This window comes from Toxoplasma gondii, chromosome XII (assembly GCF_000006565.2).
Source record: "Toxoplasma gondii ME49 chromosome XII, whole genome shotgun sequence".
Lineage (NCBI taxonomy): Eukaryota > Apicomplexa > Conoidasida > Eucoccidiorida > Sarcocystidae > Toxoplasma > Toxoplasma gondii.
The window spans coordinates 4920645-4942489 of record NC_031480.1 but is presented as its reverse complement, the minus strand read 5'-3'; the positions used below and the strand labels follow the sequence as shown (position 1 = coordinate 4942489).

At 55.5% G+C, this 21845-nt stretch overlaps 4 protein-coding genes across 4 annotated transcripts; 2 read left to right on the top strand and 2 right to left on the bottom strand.

The window, feature by feature from the left end:
• The first annotated feature begins 30 nt into the window (after positions 1-30).
• On the top strand, positions 31-2890 carry TGME49_249910 (mitochondria-associated granulocyte macrophage CSF signaling molecule, putative). The gene is made up of 2 exons (XM_002367282.2): positions 31-1004; positions 1688-2890. Exons 1-2 carry the CDS (start codon positions 924-926, stop codon positions 2015-2017), a joined length of 411 nt encoding a protein of 136 aa, XP_002367323.1. The 5' UTR covers positions 31-923; the 3' UTR covers positions 2018-2890.
• Positions 2891-3852: 962 nt separating this feature from the next.
• On the bottom strand, positions 3853-5393 carry TGME49_249900 (adenine nucleotide translocator, putative). Its single transcript, XM_002367281.2, has one exon. It carries the CDS (start codon positions 4997-4999, stop codon positions 4043-4045), a length of 957 nt encoding a protein of 318 aa, XP_002367322.1. The 5' UTR covers positions 5000-5393; the 3' UTR covers positions 3853-4042.
• A 382-nt stretch (positions 5394-5775) lies between these two features.
• On the top strand, positions 5776-11643 carry TGME49_249890 (hypothetical protein). The gene has a single exon (XM_002367280.2). The coding sequence runs from the start codon at positions 6390-6392 to the stop codon at positions 11496-11498; it is 5109 nt and encodes a 1702-aa protein (XP_002367321.1). The 5' UTR covers positions 5776-6389; the 3' UTR covers positions 11499-11643.
• Positions 11644-14389: 2746 nt separating this feature from the next.
• Positions 14390-20886, bottom strand: TGME49_249880 (hypothetical protein). The gene is made up of 2 exons (XM_002367279.2): positions 15603-20886; positions 14390-15157 (listed from the first exon to the last, which is right to left on the bottom strand). Exons 1-2 carry the CDS (start codon positions 20071-20073, stop codon positions 15126-15128), a joined length of 4503 nt encoding a protein of 1500 aa, XP_002367320.1. The 5' UTR covers positions 20074-20886; the 3' UTR covers positions 14390-15125.
• Positions 20887-21845: the final 959 nt, after the last annotated feature.

Sequence of the window (21845 nt, the reverse complement as noted above, 5' to 3'; positions counted from 1 at the left end):
TGTGCATGCGTTGAACTGCAAACGCTGCTATTTTAACTCCGCTGTGGTTCTTTGTCAGTTAACCGATATCGAAGAGAAGAGTGTCACTTATATTTGTATCATTGTCCTCTGGCCTGCAAAGGAGCGGCGAAAGCAGAACGCCTGGTTCACTCACAGGTAGATGTCTCCACTCCAGGCGAAAGCTCAGCGACGGGTGTCGTCCACTTCCCCTGCCGAATTCGCCGAAACACATGGCGCCATTTTGCTGTATGAACATCTGCAACGAAAACAACCCGAGTATTTCTCGGTTCCTGTGTACATGTGATTAGCAGGACGCGGTGGTGTTTTGTTCTGTGCGAAAGGATCACGGAAGATGTAGGATACGCTGCCGGGCTGCTAGTTCGTGTACCATTCTCCAGTGAACCGCATGGCTTTTCTCCGCCAGTCTGAATTTAGTACCTTTTTCCAATCCTTCATGGTGGAAATCAGCTGCAGGTATAGGGCACCAGCTGGTGGAGGGAAGGTTTCATTTATATCAAGAAGCGCGGTGCCAGCCTGACAGTCAAGTAACTACAGAAATCGCTTTTATCACGACAGTGCATTGCTGGTGATTCGTAACGTGAACTGTTGTTTCCTTGCACGCTTTTGTGTCTTTCTGCAACTGACACAACCGTCCTGTCGTCGCCCTAGATTGTGGGAGATATCCGTGTTTGCCAGTGGTCTACATTCACCGAATGCGTTGCAACGCAACGTCGAGAAAGGCATCTTTCAACGACAGCTCCACACACTCTTGGGAGTCCGGTTTTTTCGGAGATTCGTCTGACAACAGAATTGACTAAAAGTCCGGTTATACACCAGGGACAGGATCTGCGTTTCCTGCACACGAACGCAAACTGTATCCTTAGTATCCCGTTTCCGCGCGTCCTCTGGTAAACGTGGCCGCCATGGCGATTGGCCCTCTTGGAAGAATTCTTGCTCAGTTCGTCGTGGTGGCTGGCTCCGCCGTCGGCAGAGCTGTTGTACAGGTGAGGCCGACTCCATATTTCTCGTGACGTGCATCCTACGTCACTTCTTCCTGGGAGTGTTTATACATGCGAACCTGAATAGCAACCAGCGGACCACTCGCTTGGTTGACACCAGCACTCTGCGTTTCCTGGTGGTCTCCCGAGTGCTTCTTCCCGCTTTTTTGAATTCCTGTGCCCCCATCCGTCATCCAGTTTCAAAAACAGTGCAAATTGTGTTTGCCAGTCAGAACGCGTATAGACACTCCGTGTATTATATGGCTGAGCTGTACGATATTTCATGGTTCATGTTTGGCCATCATGGCGTTGTCAGTCTCGATGAAACAGGGGACTGGACATACAAGGGAGGGGGTACTGCATCTCAGACGCAAACCAGCCTAGCGATCATTAGGACCGGTTCTGTCGTATCTGTCGAACTGCGACTCTTCGTGGTCGGGGTGAAGGACCCTGTTTTCTGAGATGGTTTCTCTGTGCGAGGACCAACTCACACGGAGATGTGGGGCCTGTGACTAACGCTTTCGAGCAAAGTTTAATGTTGCGTGACGAAAAGGCGCTTGTAAGAGGATCAATTAAGTATGACAGACATTTAGCACATGCCATTAGCATATGAGGATAAAAAGCAACCGCAAGCGCGGAATTTAAACGTGCAGAGTTGCTGTATGGCTCAATTGTTTGCGGGAATGCAGGCCTACAGAGACGCGGCGAAACGTGGCGCTTTCAATGCGACTGGTGCAGCTGGGCGTCAGTCCCTTACTCTTCGTTCCAGAATGTCGGCGGACGAAGCCCGTCGGATCCTCGGTTTAGATTCTTCTGGTTCATCCTCGGCTCCGCTTTGTCGCCAGGACATCGAAGCTCGGCATAAGCGGCTGTACGAGATCAACGCGCCGTCGGGGACGTTTGCGGGTTCGCCATATTTGCAGAAGAAAGTCAATATCGCAAAAGTCATATTGCTGGAGAAACTGGAAGAAGATCAACGAGCGACCACCAAAGACAAGAACAAAGATCCACAGAAGTGATACACGAAACAGATGTGCTCTCCCGGTTGTTACGTTGTCAGACAAAAACTGTGGGAAATGGCGCAGGAGAACCCGCCGTATTTCTTGCGTTTCTCTTCTTTTCCACCGCCGCAGCGTTGGCGACCTGCGCTTACTGAGTACTCATCTATATTTTAAGGGTTTAAACTGCCTTCAGATTGTTTTACTCGTAGGCTGTCAACATTGTTCGTTCCGTTACTGCCACCTCGACTTGTTACCTGCTTGCACTCTTTGAGGAATGACTTCCGAGTGACTGGGTTCGTGGCGCTTGCTCAAAAACCTTTCCCCAAGCGCTCACCGAGCTTGAGCGCGGACGTTTCAGCGGTTGATTTGTTGTTCTTGTGTCGTGCACTGAGGAACGACCATAATTTGCCAGTGAGAAAGCCTGAGTCATTTGGCATGTCACACGTGGTGGCAGCACACCTGGGACTTTACTAGTGTGGGTGACAGCAGAGGTTTCATGCGACTTGCTTAGTGAGCAAGGTGGAAGAAACATACACACAAAGTGTCTTTTCACTCATGAATTGAAGGATTGACGGCCTCTGAAGTACTACGGGGTTATACCCAAGAAAATGAGAGAGCTGAGTAATATTACAGGATACTGTAGCACTATGGCGTTCTTAGGCGACATGCGAAAGACGCAGAAAGCGCATGATACTTGTAGTTGTTGTTACACCGGCAATCGAAACATGTGTGTCTTCGATATCACGAGGAACTCGATGCGCTTGGCGCATCAGTGGATGCACCTTTGAAAGACGATCACGAAGTGTAAGTCATCCGTTGGGCGCAGGAGTCTTGGAGTTTACGCGCAGTCATGTGTTGATCAACGTGCATTTGGTTCCGTCGAGACCCGGAAACTTACGACTGTAGCTGAAGATCCTAGCGTCTGGTTTCGTCCTATCTTTATGAGAATAGGAATGTATCCGTATGCGTAGTGGTGATGATTCTGTAGGCTTGTGGTCGTCATCTTCTTCTCTGTTACTGTCCTAGATAAGAAACTAAGTTTAGTTATGGTGGGAGATTATTTCGTACATTTGGATCACACGCTTCCCGAGAGGTTCTGAGGACTTCAGTGCTGTCTCGAATCTTCCGCTACTCAGACAGGCGGAGTAACATGGATGCACTGTTGCTGTGTGCGCAAGAGGCACTGTCGTGCGTGCAACAGGACTTGCAATGACACAAATACCTAAAGAATCTAGAACAAACCTACTCTACGTGTCCAAGGTTACAAGCCTAATAACAGCGGCATTCGCATGGGCACGAGACAATACAGAAGTGAAAGTTGCCTGACATATAAGTGCCAGTGTAATGCGAGCTTTCTAGTTCCCTGCTTCCGACAGATACGCAAGCAAACACTTGCGCGTGATCCGCGTATCTAAGCATGCTCCAAAGTATCGCTTGATTTCGGCCTCGAATTTTGATGAGGGAAACCGGTGGTCCCTTCCCTTGAACCGTGTGCCCGGTCGACGAGATTTACGTGGTCATCGTACGTGGGAGCGCTCCACGAACAGGACAGATCTTCGCTCGATGTCCCCATCGCCTTTGTTTCACATGCGTTTGCCTAGGTTTGCCGGACCTCTGGTGTCTCTCACGCTGAAGAATCTGTTCTCGTGACTAAGATACATCAAAGAACGCAGCGCTGAATGCAAGGACGCTGCGGACTTTGCGACCATATTTTTTCAACCTCTGGTCCCTATCCAGCAGCGGGTTTCTTTAGTCCCGACGTGCAACAGCGAGGCGTGTGCTGTGTGGGGCTTCATGGAAATGTCAACCGCCCGGTGTCAAAAATCAACTGCGGAAGCGATCTGATATGTGGTGCGTCGCTTTCACGAAAAATTTAGGCCTTAAGAAACAGGAGGGTTAAGGGGGTCTGGTGGTTTGAAACGAATAGTTCAGCTCGTCTGGAAACAACTCGGTAATAGCTTCCGGTCTAGGTTCTTGTACCTGTGTTCCGGCTCGTTGCTACACACGAACAGTCCTCCATAAACCGATAACAAACAACGGGTTTTACATGAGCATCTTCTTCAGTTCGTCATAGAAGACCAACACGAGGGCACCGCCAGCGCCACGCAACACGTTCGCCCACGCGCCCTTGAAGAAGCCCTTGAATCCTTCCTGCTGATAGACCTTCTTCCAGCAGTCTGCAGTGCCCGTGTACTGGATTTCCTGCTCACCCTTCTTGCGGCCAGCCATCATCATCATTCTTCTTCGAACAGTGTCGAAGGGGTAGGACGCAACACCGGCGGCAGCAGTGACGGTCTGAGCAACTGCCCACTTGTAGAAGAGGTTTGCATCGTTGTTGGGACCGAAGAGCATCGCCTTCGCGGTATCGAACAGACCGAAGTAGGCACCGCGGTACACGATGATGCCCTGAACAGAGACTCCGAAGCCTTGGTAGAGGGAGAAGAACCCGGTGCGACGGAAGATTTTGCCGAGGCAGTCGACCAGTCCTGTAAATTCACGTTCGTTGCCCTTGCCGACGTCAGAGGCCAGACGAGTTCGAGCAAAGTCAAGAGGATATACAATAACCAACGAGGAAGCACCGGCCAGACCGCCAGAGGCGACGTTCGTGCAAAAAAACTTCCAGAATTCTTTTTTCTGGTCATATCTGGGGAACATGCGCTTGAAAGTGTCCTTGAAGGCAAAGTTGAACGCCTGAGTAGGGAAATATCTGATTACATTTGCCATGTTCCCACGCCACAGAGACGCAACGCCCTGCTCAGCAGACACACGACGGAAGCAGTCGACGATACCAGTGTATCGTGGAATCTTCCCCTCCTTGATTTCGGGGATGGAGTCCTGCGTCTGAATCAGCATCTTCACACGCTCGATTGGAGCCACAATTGTCTTTGATACACCCGCGGAAATTCCTCCTGCGAGGAAATCCTTCGCGGTATTCATGAGCTGACTATCCGCATTTCCCTTCTTCTCCTTCCCCCCCGCAGAGACCGTCGGCGCCGCCATTGTTCCTGGTTCGCGAAAATGAAAATGCACAGCAAAGGGGAACCCGCTTTCCTACGGAAAGATCGCTGCTTTAACACGGACAGAACGCCTGCCTTGCTGTACACAGGGACGAAGAGACAGGCGACAACACACAGGAAGGCGGCCCTTCTCTCTTCGAACGACTTGCGTATAGACACTTCCGGAGTTTTTGATCGAAGGCGAAAAAACAGGAAGAAGACGCAGTGACGCAGCGACAGACGAACCGTCGCAGTGGACGCCTTTAGAAACGCGAGGAAGCAAGAGTAGGGAAACACGGTAATGACGCCGCCCTCAACCCCTTGCGGAGGAACGACGGGACCAACATGGGGAACTTCCTACGGTGGTGTGGACGATTTTCGGGCAAAATGTCTCCAGTACCCGGTCTCTAGTGCGGTGACGACGCCGCGCGCTTATGTAAGCCGGGGGGAGGGGTTGCTCACGAACGCCCATTCTGTGGGTTTCTACCTACAAAGCGGAAGAACACACCACCCTGTACAGATCAGGCACCACTGCGGTCTACAGTTGTGTGTTTGCCTCGCCCGTCCCTGCCCGAAAATTAGCCGCATCTCTCTGGGTGTGCGGCGCAGCACCTCTGCTCGCATGCACGTCCTGTCTTCTCTGGCGTTACCCCACAATTTTCTGTCTTGCCGCGTCAGCGTTTTCGCTCTTCAAGACTCTACGATCAGGAGAACGGACCTCTGATAGTTTGACTCCAAAACAAGTAGCTCCTCTAACTTTCGTAGGGGTACAATTGGAGGATTGTCTTCGAAGGAAGTGCCGAACACTGCACGCGCTAATGGAAATATGTGACTCTCGGCTTTTCCAAACGTCTGCACACCGTCGCGCAGATGTCCAGCTCCGATGGACGTACCAGCCAGGGCAGTTCCCGAGCGTAAGCGGCAAGCGGTTCTCTCTGCGGACCGCCAGGACATTGACGCTTCCGAATATCCTTATCAAACCTTGTTTTCCCTGTGAAAAAGGGCAGAACCCGGGGTTAACTCGCGGTTCTTGCCACGAAACTACCGATCGACCTTCAGTGGAACGATGACGCGTCCTTTAACTCCGTACATCTTGTGTCCACGCCTTGTCAGTGCAGGCCTCGCTGGAAGTCGCCTGCCACGGAGCTGTCTTCCTTGGCTCTTCGGCAGCTTTCCCAGCGACCGTGGTACAACCACGTAGGCGGAAATCAAGTGCATCTCGAGCGACTCCGTCATTCTTTCGAACGCCTACAAAGCCGGCTGCCACACCCATCCGGAGTTGCCGCCGTAGATAGCGGTACTTCGAAGTGAGAAATGTGGAACAGCGGGCAAAGGTGGTAAGCCCAACGACCAAGCTCTTCACCTGAGGTGCAGGTTCAACGTCTTTCCTCAGCATGGCTACAAACTCTCGACTGCCCCCTGCCTCCAATCTCCCTGCTTCCCTCTTTTCTCAAGACAGCAATTTCAAAACATCGACCTCCTCTCTCGGGTCGACATCGTGTTTTGTCGCATGTGTCGTCGCTCCTGATGGCCGGGTTGCCGCCACCTACCCTGGAGGCTCTATTCTTCTTCTTCACCGGAATCCGCATTGCTGCACTTTGATTCCCCCTAACGCTTCGGGACGTTATTTTGAACAGTGCGATGTGGCAGGCGGCAAGAGAGGCGCGTTTTTCGGAACTCGTGTACCGTCCCGTTTCCTGTCTCACTGCGTCAATGATGTTTCTCTCCGTGAGAAAATTCGGCAGCTTCTCTGCGTTCGAAACACATTCCTAGCTTCTATTACTGCTCCCCTTCCCCATGGTACCCGCTCGCGCAGAGACACGAAACTGAATCTGTGGACGGGGTCATCTGCTGAGTGGCCTTCCAGAAGCAGCGATCTTCGTCTCCTCTCAGACCGGCCCGCCGCTCCTTCCGGTTCCTCTCCGAGGCCGCTGGCGTCTGCCTTTTTCGAGGACACTGCTTCGTCTCAGGCGTCTTCGCGTGCGTCAAATCCGACCCGTCCAGTGGGTGCGTCTGGGGAACAAGCTTTTTCTCTGAAGCGATTCTCCACCGTTATCTGGTCCTCTCTTCCCGCGGAGACGCAGAGGACCCTCTGTAGCTCGCTACAGTCTTCGCTGGGTGCTCTGCTGAGGGCAACGGCGGCCGTTTCCTCTCTACATTCGCCATTTCGCGACCAGCTTTCTCAACTGCTCCAGGAAACGCGAGAGTCGCTGCGCGATGCAGAGCGGCTGCTCAGTCCGTTCTGGGCCTTCGGCGGAGTTACAACGGACCCCGACTATGGGGTGCGCGTCTGGGCACTGGACCTTCTCGCGGTTGCCGAGAGCCAAGACAATGCCGGCGTTCTGCCCAACTCGAGAGACAGTTTCACCTCCCTGGATTCGCTCTCCATCGGTCACGACACCAGTGCGCTGTTTTCACGAGAGCCGTGCCACGGGAACCGGCCTCTCCAGTGCAGCCAGTTTGCGGTCTACCTGGAGCTCGATGTCAGTGGCCAGTTTGTCTTCACTCGGTGGCCGGCGCGCTTTTCCGAGCGCCGCAGACTCGTACCAGTCACTTCTTTGATTGCGGAGGCGGCAAACCTGGATGCCGATTCTCTCAGGCGCCGAAACGCCGATCTTGACGCGTCGCTTGACAAAGCCGAGCTGCTCGAACAGGATGTGCGTGTGGGCGCTCTATTTTCCGACGGCTTCGCGGACGCTCTCGGGCTGTCCAGCACTGGTGAACTGGGGGGGGCGGGCGTGAAGCTGAAAAGGGAACCGGGACTGACTCTAGCTTACGTCTACGAGATTCAAGAGCAAATGCACTTGCTGGAAGCCGCGAGTCTTGAAGCTGCTTGGCTGCCGGCGCTGCGGCTCGCGCTGTCCACGCACATCTTCAGGCAGCTCCAAGCGTGGCTGGGAGGCCTGGAGGAGATGCTCCATGTGATCCGGAAAGAAACGTTTGAGTCAGTCTCTGTCTGTCCAGGTGTATCTACCTTCGATGCTCGAAAAGACACAGCCTCCGAAGCCTGGTTCAGAGGCCGTTCCCAGTGGACGCCAGGAGACCGAAGGGGTGGAAGTTCGAAAGTTCTTGGCGAGTGCCGGGGAAAGGAGCGTGAAGCTGAAGAGCGAGAAGCATTCGACGAACGAGCTCCACTCAGTGACGTCGAAACTAGAAGGCGACATCTTCAGCACTCGGCGAAACGCGGCTCTCAACTGACGCGTCTCCTGCAGCTTTTGGGAGGTTTCCAGACAGCGCAAAAAGACGTAACGCAGCTTTTTTCGTCCATCTGTTCCACAAGGGGCAGGGAGACACTAAAAAAGGGGTATTCATCTTCACACAGGAAGGAGGCGTCTCCTTTACACAGGGTGAAAAAGACGGATGCTTTACCGACCTTGTCTCTCTCTCAAATGCAGTCCTGGTCCGTTACTGATCTCGCTGTGGAAGTCGCCCCTCTCCCCTCTATTGCTCCGATGCCGTCGTCTTCTTCCGACTGTGGCGGCTGGAGCGAAGGACCGCCTCTGCCTGTGGAGGTGCTGCAGCGGCTTCACCTTCTGTCTTCTGGACAAATTCGAGAGAGTTCGGAGACACTTTCAGAAGACACGTCGGCACCACTGTCCCCGCAGACGTCCCTACCGAGCTACACAGCAACGGCGCGAGTGACATCGTCTGTTTCGGAGACCGAAAGAGAGTCTCTTGCAAAGGAGACTGGCCGTCACTCGGCAGGGTCTCTCTCATCGACCTTATCGCAAGCATGGTCTTCTCACCCAACAGATACGTGCAAGGGCTCTGAAGGCCCAGCCTTTCGCCTCCCGGTCTGCAGGGAAGACTGCATGCCGCGAGTCACCGAAAGGACCACCCTTCATGGGTCGATCCGTCCGTCTCGCATGCAGCACAGCATTTTCGGGACTGGCTCTGCGCCCGCGGCAAGGAGTCCTGAAAGCTTTTTCAAGATGCCCCCGTCTCTGATTTGCGTCATTCCCTCTGTAGGCGTGATCTTTTCGGGGCTCACCGACCGTGTGCTGTCTACGCGGTGTCTGTGCTTGCCGTTTCCCTCCGCGAGCAGTCTGTCAGGCACTCGCGACCGCGAACAGACTTCTGACTCTGGAAGCGTTTTCTCTTTGGCCTCCGAGCTTCGCGCAATTCGGCGGTGGTGGCTGCCCTCGAAGGCATGCACCTTGTCAGACTTCAACGGGGTTCTCGCCTCACCGCCTCCGACGTTCCCCGCCTCTTCTTCGCCGGCCGCGCATGCGAGCAGCATTTGCTGGAGTCTGAGCGCGGCGTCCAGCGGAGCTGAGAGGATTCGCACTGTCTCCCTCCAGTGGCTCCCGCGAGACCGCCACCAAGAGCCGCTGCGGAGGCTTCTAGGTGCGGCAGAGTTGCTGACTCACGCCCAGCTGGTCTGCGTGCATGCTGTCGACCTTCTGGGCTCCCTCGTGATGGAGGGTGCAGCTGCCCTGGCGCCAGGCTTATGGGACTCTGCGCGCAACGAAGAGGCGGCTGCCGCAGCCATCGCAGAAGCTCTACCGACAGTTGCTCGCCATTTGAGGCCCGATACAACAGAAAGAAGGTCCTACGCCTCCCAAATCTGGGGCAGAGACGAAGAAGGAACGAGAGACGAAGGAGTGGGGAGAGGTGCCAAGGGCGAAGAAGGGGGGAGGTGGGGAGTCAGGTCAGTGGGGGGGCGTGAAGAACGGGAAGACGTCGCTGTCGCTACAGGCGAAGAGGCTCTGCAGCTTTTGTTTGAGGCGCTCGCAGAGGCAGATTGCCCGATGGAAAACGTTTCGCTGGGGAAGGTAGAAGGTTCAGAGAGAGAGCTGCAAGGTGAGAGGGCGAGGGCGGCCGTGGAGAACAGAGGGGACGTGGAAAGAGAGAGAAGAAAGGCAGCAGGGGCATTTGGCGCTTGCGTGGAAGTCGAGCTCGAACGCTGGCAAATTCCGGCTGTCGGAGTCTTCTCGCTGACGAAGAAGGTCCTCAATCCGGGGTTCTCGTCCGCGTTGCTGTCCGCCGCCTCGCGGGTCTTCGCGCGGCTGTCGGGCGTCAACTCGCTCACTTGGGGAGACTCCGCTGGAGAAATGACTTCGATTTTCGGTTCTCCTGCAAGTTCCTTTGAGGTTGGGGATGGCGAGGAAGCTGGAAATCCACTCGAGTGCCCGAGCTGGTTCGGGGGCTGGAATTGGCGCGCTCTTGGATCTTCTCCAGTGAGAAGCGAGGCAAAGGACCCTTTGACTTTGGCAGGCAGCTCCTCCAGTCCCCCGAGGAAGCGGGGCGAAACCGCTTGGCTCACGCGAAGCCTTCCCCAGTACTTTTGCATAACGGGAACTCTGGCCTCTTCTGGAGTTTGCGCCACTTTGCACTTCAGCACGGTGCAGCAGGAGGTGAGAGAACCGCAGAAGCTTCCGGCGTACGCACATCCCGCTCCGGACGGGGGCTTCGCGTCCCGAGTGCCTCTCGCATGTGAAAAACAACGTGCAGTGTACGGACGGCCGCCTCATCTCCGGGCTGCTCGTGGCACGGTTTTGGGGAACGTTTTCTCGGATCGGAGTCTTCCGTTGATGAAGGAAGACCTCTGCGCAGAGTTCGCGGACGAGCCTTCTTTGTCGGCCCGCGTGAACCAGCTCGCGCAAGGTTTCTCGCGTAGCAGCGACAAGACCTGCGGCGCGGACGGGCGGTCTGCGAGCCAAGGACTGGCTTTGCGGGGGACTTCGCTTCCCTCTTTGAATCCTCGCGAGAGGCCATCTGCCCATCTCCAAGGGCATCTCGACAGGAGCGAAGGAGGAGACGTCTCGAGACGACTCTCGAAGCGCCAGAGTCACGTCGTGACAGGGGAGGCTTCGTGTCAACCCGAGTCGGAAGACGTCGCAGCCAAGAGCTCCCAGGAAGGCCCCCAAACTTCTTTTTGCCGTTTCTCATTCGATGCCTCGGACTCTAATACTCTCTCGCTGACAGCCGTTGTGGTTACCCACGTCTCTGCGTTTCGCCATAAGACAAACAACGGAGAGCTTGTTCGTCCAGAGGCGCTCACATCTCCTGGAGACGTCGCTGAGCTGCTGGCATGGGCATGCGCTGCGGCGCCGCCGGCGCGTTTGCGGGGAAAATCCGAAGAGCCTGCGGCCGCTAGGTTGGGCGCTTCCCGGGGGGGGATGCCAGAGAATTTGGAGACACTCGGCGGGGACCGGAAGGAGAGCTGCCTAGAAACCGCGGAGTCGAGGAAAGCACGGGAGACGTTTCTGAACTCGAGCGTGACGCCCGCGGATGCTGAAGAAGTCCGAATTGCGATCGCAGCTGTGCTGGACTGTTTGGAGTGTTGGCGACAAGAAAAAGATGCGGAAGCTGCGAAGGAACTTTTCGCAGATCTGAATCGAGAAGTCCTCGAACAAAGCGAACGCATTGAAAGGAGACTTCGCCGGCACAGGAGACACAGCAATGCGGGTGAAAAGAAAAACCAGCGGATAGAGGTGGGAAGAGAGATTCTCTGTGATTCGGGGGTAGAACAGGAGCGAAAAACATTTCAGCGACTCTGAGCAAGAAGGAGTGGAAGCGGCAAGAACAAAGATCCTGTCAGGGACTAAGGGTGAAGTTGTGGAGACGCCTGCGAACGTGGTGAAGGGAAAGAGGAAAGAATCGTGGGGGAGAGTGATTTGAGCCTGTTTGGTTTTTACAGGGAGGACAGCTTCTTTTCCAACAGACCGTTCTTAGGGCCTACGCGGTTTTAGCAAATCCAAAGCGAGTGCTCACCCCACTTTTTTCTTGTCAACAATGCAGCTTGCTTCGTTCTTTCGAATGTTTTGTCAATGTAGTTTCGTTCGAAAGTCTTCAACGACCTCTGATCTCTTTTCAAGGATGTGCGACGGACACCACCACAGTTTCGGTGCCAGCAGTTTGGGCGGCAGCCCGCGGAGTTCGCAGTCTGCAGGCGCTGGGATTTTCATTCCCTTCCGGTGTTGTTTTTTGCTACAAAGCTCTAGTTTTCGAAACTGCAAGTCAAACATGAATGCAGTCACAGTCTCGAGCTCGGCTTCAACAGAGTGAAGATTCAGACTCAAAGCGAATTTTGAGGCGATCTGAAAAGCTCTACATCCAAGAGAATGCAACTGTCAGAAAAACATCTAGCAGCCGGGGACCAGAACGTTTGTTATGCGGGAATGTGGCTGTATGTACACCCGGTGAAACTCCTCTGCTGGATGCAGTCCTTGGCTAGAGTGTAACTAATAGTACTGCACGTACGTCCTACGGAAACAAGTGTCAACCTGCGTTTGGTTTCTCCCGCTTTTGCTGTGTCGAAAGGGCTGTCGTGACACCCGAGAGTGTTGCTCGCGGCCATCTCCATGCACGGCGTCTCGGCACTTCGTTACATCCAAGTACATGCATAAGCAAGATCGCCCTGCAAGTACCCAAGACTACAACAAACCACAAACCTGAATGAGGAGAAGAGCCTGTATTCGAACATAGTGGTTTGGAGTACATTTTTCAAACGCATTTTTGCTGCGGAGCAAACAATCGGTGAAGCAGTCGCTCCTAGGCACGTCGACACATTTGCGTTTTTACATTCGTCTGTTTATTCACTTTGGCAGTTTCGGCGAGGCTGCAGTGAGGCGAGAAAGGAGAGATTGAAAAGTTGAAGAGGAATCAGTGGTCGAGCTTTTGGGCTCGACAGTTTCAAGTCGAAGGGCCACAGAAGAGAGGGGACGAACGTTCAAACGACGTCTTTCCCCGCAAACAAAAGCGTTTCTCACCGTGCAAGACACACGTCCCCACACGCCCCATCATTTATGCCATTTCGCCCTCTGTCTCCCTTGCCAGCCCACCTCTGGCTTCGCGAATTTCAGTCGCTTCGAACCCGGCAATGCCGACCTTCGACACCCCTCGCTTCTACAACAAACGCCGAAGGGAGACACATCCGCCAGACCACAGGGCTCTTCGAGCGCAATCACTTCTTCGGCTTCAGCAACGCCCTCCCTCTTCTGCGTCAGGAAAGAGTTGTTTTCAACTTGGTGTTCTTTCGGGCGCAGTGTCGTTGGCGCGAGCAATAGCCTGTCCTCTTTTTTTTTGGGTCTTCCGTGCAACACAACAGCAAAGTCTGCCTGTCACCGACCTGTAAAAGGTCGTTTGAGGAGCAATAATAGAGGAAAGCAAGAGATTTCAGCTCTGACATAACGAGCCATTTTTGAGAAGGGTCTCGATTCAGGCTCACCCCCGGATCGCCCCCACCTCGGGATGTTGGTGCGGAGACGAAAATGTCGTTCTCAGGCAAACCTTTGTCATTTTCCCTCTACATCCACACCACAAAGAACGCAGAAGCACCCGCCCCCCACCCGACTGAAGAAGAATTCGCTCAGACTTTAGACGGAGGGGTGGGTTTTACGAAACGTGAACGGGAAGGATGACAAGAAGCTGGCAAAAAGCCAGCGGGGTCACTTCACCGAACTCTCTGTTTTCTCAAGAGTGTCCGCCTGCCTCTGCCGCCTCTCTCGAGGACTCTCGCCGCAACCATGTTCCTTGACTCGCGTTTGCCATTCTTCTTCGGTGTTCCTCGTCGTCCAGTTTTTGCATTCTCCCCGCCGCACGCTCTCTGAATCGTAGTATTCACGCTCGCCGACTCATACCTCCCTGCCACGAAAGCGGACGACTGGAGAGTGTAATACCAGACGCAAGAGAGAACACAGAACACTAGTGTTTCGAGTTTTTACTCTTGACCTTCTGGCAGCCACTCTGAGAGTAAAACCTCTCGGCAGTTTCAGGCTCCGAAGGAAAGAGCATTCACAGTCTCCACACCTGAACCGTCTGATCACTTGTCCGAGAGGCGTTCTTTCCACCTTTGCATCCATCGCTTTCTTCTGCGGAATGTGCTCCCGTGAGACGAATTTACTTTCGCAGCAACGTGTAGCACAATTCGACACTCTTTTCCATTCGAATATCGCCAAGAATGGAATCCACAAGCCCTGCTTTAGAAGCTACCTTCCGAACTGTCCTGTCAGAAAACACCTTCGGCTATGTCTGCTTCCCATGTGACCCCTGAGACTGAACCTTTGTTCCTAGAAATGGGTTATCAGTTTTTCTCTTTTTTCTGCATCAAAGGCGCGACAACGGCTCGGAGACAAGCGTGTCACGTCCTCGAACATCGACACTTAAATCGTCCTCGCTGTCGATACACCGCAGACGCTCAAGAGGAAGGGCAGCCGCTTACCCCTGGATGTTGTTAGGGGTTCATCATGTGCTCATCAAATACATTGTGTGCGGCTTCTGCTACCAAAAAACGAAGCTGATCCTTCCTTCTCCGGGGCATCAACAAGCGGGCTCCGGTAGATGAGACTTCGTCTTAAGACGTGAGAATGCAAAGCTCTCTATTCAGAGAGAGTATCCCTCGAGAAATGAAGCTCGACCGGTCTGCCCTTGTCTAAGCAAGAGAGACGTGCTGCGCATCTGGGTCGGAATGTCCCTTTTTTCCAACTTCTTCCTGTGTGCCTCTTGAGTCTCCAGCGTTCCAGAACTGTTATCGGATATCCTGAAACTCTTCTCTTCGCCCTTGCTTTAAAAATCACTTTGTCGACTCTTTGTGTCTGTATGAGGCGACGAAAATCTCCCATGCGCTCATAAGGAACAGCGGAAACCCCTTTTCGCTTCCGTCGCCGATGGCATACGCAGTCTCGCGAAAGACTGGATATTTGTAGGTCACAAACCGTGTGAAGATACCAGTTTTATCGCAGCGAGCAGTTGCGGAAACGACAGGCAATCGTCTCTCTCATGTGCGTGCTCCAAATACAAGCTTGAAAAACTGCAAGACTGCTTTTCCAGCCCTTGTCTCTCAACTCGACTGTCTCGACACCGAGCAACTCACATTGGCGCTCAAGACTCTGTCCCTGATGTGCATTAGACTGAATCCGTTGAAGAGTCTCATCAACTTTGGTTGCTTGTGGCAACCATTGCACTGTCTCTGTTTCGGTAGAAGTTATCAGATTCCACACCGCTGAACATGAGACATTCAAAAAGCGCAGGTCTGAGGGTCTTCTCTCTCTCGGAGCTACCGGCTTTCAGAGTAGCCTCCTCCTTGCTTTCCTTGCAAAAGTTGTTTTCCGGCTCTTGTTTTCGCCTCCTCTGTTGCTTCTCATCCCTTCGACACTCTGCACCCCCTGTAGATGGTTGCTTCTTCTCTATCGCAGAAATGGAAGAGTTTTCCTTGCCACTGCATGCGCTCGGTGTTCACACGGATGCTCAATAAAGGTCATGTGGTTCCGCAGCGTCTGCGGGCCCCGAGCTCGCAAATCTCCCTATCGAGGAAAGACGTTCTCGCCTCCCGGCTGAAACGTCCGAAGGAAGATCGTGAGAGACAGACCACGAGGCGCGTTGACGCTCGCCGCTGCTTCTGCCGTTTCGTTCAAAGCCCCATCCAAGGCCCTCCCTGAGAAAAAAGTCAATCGAGTTTTTCTCGCCGCGAGACGCGGCGTCGCCTGCGAAGCTGCCTCGATTGGGCGTGGCGACAGCTCGCTCGGCCGCTGGTGGAGCGTAGCATGTCTCTGGGCAATTTGTGTTTTTGGAGGAGACAGAAACCCGTTCCGATGTAGAGCCTGGGACGTTCAACCCCGGACACACTTTGGACGCGTCGCCGCAGCCCCTCCCAGAACTCGCACCTCGCTGAGGAGGAAAGCGACCGTCCTCCTCCGCCTCCCATTGCATCGTTTCCTCGAAGGCGAGTTCACCCGTCTCTCTCCACGTCTGGAAATCTTGAACGCTTGACGCCGCGATCTGAACAGAAGGTTGAAGCCCGCCGTCTCGGGGAGGTGTCAGACACCTTTGGGAAGTCGACACACAGCTTCCAAGCCTCCCTGGAGTCCCCGGCGGCCGTCCCCCTGTCTCCGCCTCAGCTCGCTGTCTCCGATCCGAGCCTGCAGGGCAGCGCCCTGGGAGAGACGCCCGCCTGTCGACCATCGGGGGTGCTTCTCCGGGGAAAGGCCCGCCTGTTTCGGCGAAGATAAAGTTCCTGGACTCGGTCGACCGATCTGAGCCGCGAGGCGGCGAGCCCGTGCGCCTCCAGCTGGCGGGCGTCTCCGCAGACGCACTTCGCTCCGCCTCCGGCTTTCTCGGCCCCTGCGTGCGAGAGGCTGACGCCCGAGGCTCGCGACTGACCTCACTGTCTCCAATCGACCGCGACCGACGATGAGAAAACGAAACAGATCCAGAGGACACACGAGATGCCATTACAAGAGGCACTCTCTCAGAAGGCAACACCACCTCAGACGGCAGTTTGTCCGAAGATAGTTTCTTTTCTGGGGGAAAAGGGGTGGAGGAGCTGAGGGGAAGGCTTGCTGACGATTGCGAGTTTTGATCGGCTTCCCAGAGCCGGCAGCTCTGGCTGATCAGCTGAGCCCAGAGTTCAGTACCCGCTTTCCAGAGGGCGAGGAAGCAGTGATTATCCTCCATGTGGAGCACGCCGTCGACGAGAGGCGCTAAGACGGCTTTCCAGAAAACCATGTCTGCGTCGTAGTGGAGCCGGAAGACGAAGGAGCAGATGAAGCGACTCCAGGAGACGATGCCGGGGTGCCCAAGAACCGGTTCCTGCTCGCTTTTGTCGGTGAGAAGCGAGTTGTGTTTCTCATGCCCCTCGGCCATTCGCACCGTGCTGTACGGCTCCATCAGCCGCAGCAGGAGCGCTGCAACGAGCCGACTTGGAGGCACGAGGAGAGACGGCCCGACAGAGCCCGCGAGCGCAGAACAACTGCGCAGAATGAGAGCCTCTAAGCACGCGAGGAGACCGGTGGATTTCCAGAAACCAAAGAGCGACACAAAGTCTCCGCTGCCCCCGCGGGCCTCGTCGCTCTCGGAGACTCCCAGGAAAAACTCCTCCTGCTGAAAAGACGCTCCTCGATCCCGACAGGCCCCCGCTGACGCCGCCGTGTCTCTCGAGAGCTCCGCAGCACATACACCCGAGCCGCCCTCCCACCGGCTGCGACATGAGCTGCTCCTGAGCAGCCTGCCACTCGTGCTTGACTTCACGCCGTCCTGCCCGCTCTGCTCGAAGAGAAAGGGGGACGGGACCCTACTCGGTTGTTGCAAATCGTCTGGGAACCGTCTCTCCTCGCACTGTAGCTCGCCGCCGGACCCCGCTGATACCCGAATATAAGCCGAACCGGTGTCGGAGCGTGAGGCAAGGCCGAGGGTGTCTCGGGAGCTCTGGCGGAGCGACGAGGCGCCCGAGCCCTCGCCGGTCTCCAAGACTGGACACTCAGGCAGCGCATCGAGGTGTTGGACGACGTTGAACAGGTCTCTTAGATGCGCCAAGAAAAGGCGGAAGTAGTCGACGACTGTTTTGCTCAGCATCAAGCCCGCGGGCAGCAGCTGGAGGATGTCGTGCTGGGTTTGAATGACGTCGTCGAGGGAGTAGGGGAAGTCCAGTCCGCGCACGATCCCCGCGAGGTATGCGTCTTTCTCCAGATCTTTCCAGTGCCCCCGAAGCCCGGCGGCGACGAGGAGCGACGCGACAGCCACGAGACTCACCTGTGTCTCGTTTTCGGGATCCACAGGCGACTGTTCGTGTGCCAGGTACGCATCGAGAAGCTGTAGACCGAGAAACCGCGTCGAGACGCAGAATCCGAGATTGGCAGCGCACTCCCACATCCAGGTCCAGACGTGCTGGCGGAGACTTCGACTCAGCGCGCGTCGGCCTTCGCCTCCCTCAGAACAGTCCATCACCTCTTCTTCTTTCTCCCCTCGCGCCGGTTCCCCAGACAGCAGCGCGCCCACATCGATGGCGCCTAGGCCGTCCCGGCCGCCGCTCGAGGACGCCGGGTGTCTCGAGTCAGTCGACTGCAATCCGGTGTGGTCCGTTGAGTCCCCAGTGGTGTCTGCGAGAAGCGTTCTGGGCCCTTCTTGAAGGAGACGCCTGGCGACAGGCACGTGGCGAGCGCTGACACTCGAGACGCAGTAGGACCAACGACTGAGCAGGCGCTCCTGTCGACGCGGCCTCGGCAGCTCCCTGCGGCAAGGGCTCTGGAACTCCTGCTGCATTTCCCAGTGCATCTGCAGGCGAAACTCGCGTTTGAGCATCTGCCACCAGTTGAACTTCACTTCCAGAATGTCCTGTTCAGGCAGAAAGAACGCCTCTTCCTCGTACAAGTCGCAGAGGGCCTGGGTATGGAGACTGCTTACCAGCGGGGACAAACAAGAACAGAGGCGCCCGCTTGACACACGCCTCCGGTTGCTCTCGCTCCATGCCGCGCTCCGACCGTGCAGATCCCGCTGACTGTCCCCGGCGGCTCCGCTGCCCAGCGAGCTGCCTCCGACCAGCCCCGCGTCTGTCACGGACACGCCAGGAAGCAGCAGGTCCAACTCGAGGCTGTTGCGCTGCAGCCGACGCAAATCTGCTTCTTCTGCAGCGGGTGTCGCAGCCACGAGAAGGGCGAGGAGCGTCTCCTGAACTTGCTGATCCTGGAGGATTGATTTCCGACGCTCAGTCAAACCCCTAGAGTCGGCATGTGACGCACTGTCCATCTCGCAAGGCGGCGAACTCGGAGGAGTTGAGACACTCTGTCTAGAGCCAGGCGTAAATACATCGAGTGCAGCACAGGAGGCGCCACCGCGCCTGAGAGGAATCCCAGCAAAATTCTGGGAAGAGACTGCAGAAGGCGAGCCCATGTGTTCCGTCGACTCCCGCGACCGCGTCCGTTCCAGCTTCCGACCCACGGGGTCGAGGGGCAGAACGGCGGCTGTCGGGAGCAGGAAAGGAAAGACCGAGAGTGCAGCAGACAGGGCAGTAAAACCCTCTCTAGGTCCCCTCCCACAAAGCGAAGATCTGGTCCTGAGAAAGGAGCTAGAGGCTGCCGACGCGTCAGGCGCCCTAGAGCCACGGGGGTTGCTGGAGGCAACTGCAGGCGCACCTCCGGTGAAAGATGAGGGCCTCGCCGTCAACAGCCGCGCCTCATGACTGTCGTTGCTCATCCCCGCCCTCCTTGGGGTGGTCACGCGCTCGGAAGCTTCAGAAGATTGCTTAGACAGATGAGATGTGACATGCGAGCTCGAGACCCAATCCACGGTTCCCGGCGACGGCAGTCTCACTGATACGCGTCCCGAGGAACACCTCGGCGATTTAGAAGGGCGGAACGAGTCGGCCTCTGATGTTTCACAAGATCTCGAGTACAGACGCCCCCTGATAGGCACGGGGTTTTCTGGAAAAGGAGTTGCGAGGCGCGGGTCCCGGTCCACCTGCCGCGGGGTGGAAGGGGTTGGGAAGTCGGTGCTTGCACTCACGCTGGCACGCGCCGTCGAGGACAATGTGGGGGGGCTTTCACGAAAAGGTGGAACCGAAAAAGAGGGAGCTCGCGCTAGTCCCGGAGGTATGTTCGAGGGAGGCGGCGTGCTCCCCCTCGACGAGCGACCGGGGACACGAGACTCCTTCCGCCCCCCCGTCTCCTGCTGCAAAGGTACGATGCTAGGGGCACTGACACTGTCAAAACTTAGCGGCTCGGTAGAAAGGAGCCCCATTCCCCATGGTGCATTTTCCTTCTGGGCAAGCGGTACGGAGGCGCCCACCATTTCCTCGTGCACGTGGGAAACGCTCCGTCTGCAGCGCTCTGGACAACCTGCACACGCTTCATGTTGGCAGTAAGATGGTCGGGGCGGGAAGCATTCCGCTCGTTCGTGCGGCGGAAACATGTCGATGTCCTGCCCTTGGCTGGTTTCGACTCCGACCTCGCGTGCTTTTTGGCAAGAAAACCGGCCCGCCAGCGGCTCCTCTTGGTAGCGGGCATAGGCATGAGTTGCCGTTTCTGCAAGCGCAGGTGTGCCGTCCGCGCCGCCCGCCTCCGGAGCCAATGCAGTGGGAAACTGCTCGACATTCTGGAGGCCAGAGTCGCCTCGCTGGGTGCCCCACATCGGATGGTCCGGGTGTGCATACACCGCAGCCATGCGCCGCGACGCGGGAACGCTCTCTAGGGCGTGGCCAGATCTGCAATTCGAAACTGGGAAGTTGGCGCCGCCCGTCGAAGCGGGTAAGAAGGGGGCTGCTGGCGGCTGTTCCGCACAGAGCCGCTGCTCCCATTTGTTCAGGAAAATCGGTTCCGGAACAAAGGGACAGCCGGGACGGTTCCACTGCGACCCACTCGCCATGTATTGAGGAGTCAGATAAAAACAAAGGAGCGGCAGGCAGAGCAGCTGGGCCGCGCAGCCGCTTCGACCGGAGTTGCAAACGCCTGCTGCCCCCGCAGAATTGCAGATATTGACGCCGGAGGAAGGCAGGTGCAAAACACAACACCGGTGGCTGTGTGGCAAGTGGCATCGCAGTAAAAGTTTCCCCGAAAGCGAGTATCCGCAAGCGCTGACACGTCTGTTCCGGACGTACCAGTGATCTTAGACAAACGGGCTCCGTATGTTCTTTGATGGACGATAGCTCAAGGCAGCGGGCAAGAAGAATCAAGAACAGGTCTGGCGTTTATAGCATATACTGTCTAGTCGCTCCGAAAGTTCGCTACACGGAGAAATTTCAGCGATGGAACTCGGCAAATCCCAAACGAAAAGGCGCCAGCAAAGGTAAGAAGGTTGCGCGTCGCCGATAACAAAAAAATCACGCGGTGAGCGGACACGTCGTGCTGAAAAGCCGCTGGATGCAAATCGCCGCATGCAGTGGACTGCGTGGAAAGGTACGAGTTCGAGGCCGTATCCTTGCATTTCTTCAAAGTTACTCAATCCTCGGTGGTTCAGAGCATGCGTCTGGTCCACCTGACCGTATCGTAGCGAAGTGCCCCGGCCAACTTCGTTTTGACATGCGACAACCAGCCCGTTACATGGCGGCAGGTTCTCTCCTGCGTTCGGATTTCCAAGGCGGAACACATTTTTTGAATTCATCGAGAACGAGAAGCGAATGCACACGCTCGATTCGCCGCGTACGCCCATCGGCAAACCCTGCAGTCGAAGAGAGCGCCGCGATTCAAAACGTCCAGTCCCCGATTCCGAAAAAAGTGCAGATCGGTTGGGTAGGCATCTTCATTTAGGCAGGAAGAAACAGCTGAACCGGGGAAACAAGTTCTAGCAAAAACGCATGTCGTTTCGTTCTCGCTTTGCGACCCCCCAGCGCATGTTACGTCAGAGGACAAGACAAACAGCGACGTCTGCAACGTGGCATTTCGGACGAAAACGAGACGTGTGCAAAAATATCGTTTCTCCCCGCGAAAAACCCCTTTCCACCATGTGTTGTGCCCCCAGACGCTATAGGGCTACGGAAACGAAAGCAAACGCTTTTCACGAGCATGCTACTTTGATTTTCAGCGTCAATCGTTCCCAGGAAAGAAGCGTAGCCGCTGACAGTTTTTCCACCCCTTCTCCGCAGTTGTCTTCTGCAACAGGCACGCGTGGCTGTCCTTTTTTCTCAGTAATACGCCATTAAGTACGTTAGTTTTCTAACAATTCAGGCATTCCGAGGGTTGCCACCAGGTATCTTATCCGCGGGGAGTTGAGCAACTTCCGACAGCTGTAAAACTGCAGATCATACCGCGCATGCGGTAAAGCAATTTGAAAACCAGCTCGACAGTGGGTTTTTGGAGGGTCACTAGACAAACTGATACGGCTTGTTCAATCGCTTAAAAAGCCGGTAAGGACCTGCGGTATTGCGTGACACGCACAGGAATGTCAAATAGTGACTTCTTCGCGCCTTAGGAGTTGTTAGGCGTCTGTCGGAGTGTGTCAGTCAAACCCTGGTTGCGCTTGCGGCAGCAGTTCACTGTCGAGGTAAATCAGGAGCAAAAACCCGAAAACAAAGATCTTTGGGCCGTTCACTTAAGAAGCGGAAACCGTATCCCCCTTTCCACGGATGAAGACTGTTCTTGAGCTCAGCAAAAAAGTCTATCTCTCGTGTTTCAATCCCTTCGTTATATTGCATGAACCGT

Excerpts from the sequence above, each read along its gene's own strand:
- TGME49_249910 (XM_002367282.2), top strand. The coding sequence starts at position 924 with ATGGCGATTGGCCCTCTTGGAAGAATTCTTGCTCAGTTCGTCGTGGTG. Across the intron at positions 1,005-1,687 it reads TCGGCAGAGCTGTTGTACAG|GCCTACAGAGACGCGGCGAA; the intron begins GTGAGGCCGACT and ends GCGGGAATGCAG.
- TGME49_249900 (XM_002367281.2), bottom strand. The coding sequence starts at position 4,999 with ATGGCGGCGCCGACGGTCTCTGCGGGGGGGAAGGAGAAGAAGGGAAAT.
- TGME49_249890 (XM_002367280.2), top strand. The coding sequence starts at position 6,390 with ATGGCTACAAACTCTCGACTGCCCCCTGCCTCCAATCTCCCTGCTTCC.
- TGME49_249880 (XM_002367279.2), bottom strand. The coding sequence starts at position 20,073 with ATGGCGAGTGGGTCGCAGTGGAACCGTCCCGGCTGTCCCTTTGTTCCG. Across the intron at positions 15,158-15,602 it reads TCGCTTTCCTCCTCAGCGAG|TGGCAAGGAAAACTCTTCCA; the intron begins GTGCGAGTTCTG and ends GAGCGCATGCAG.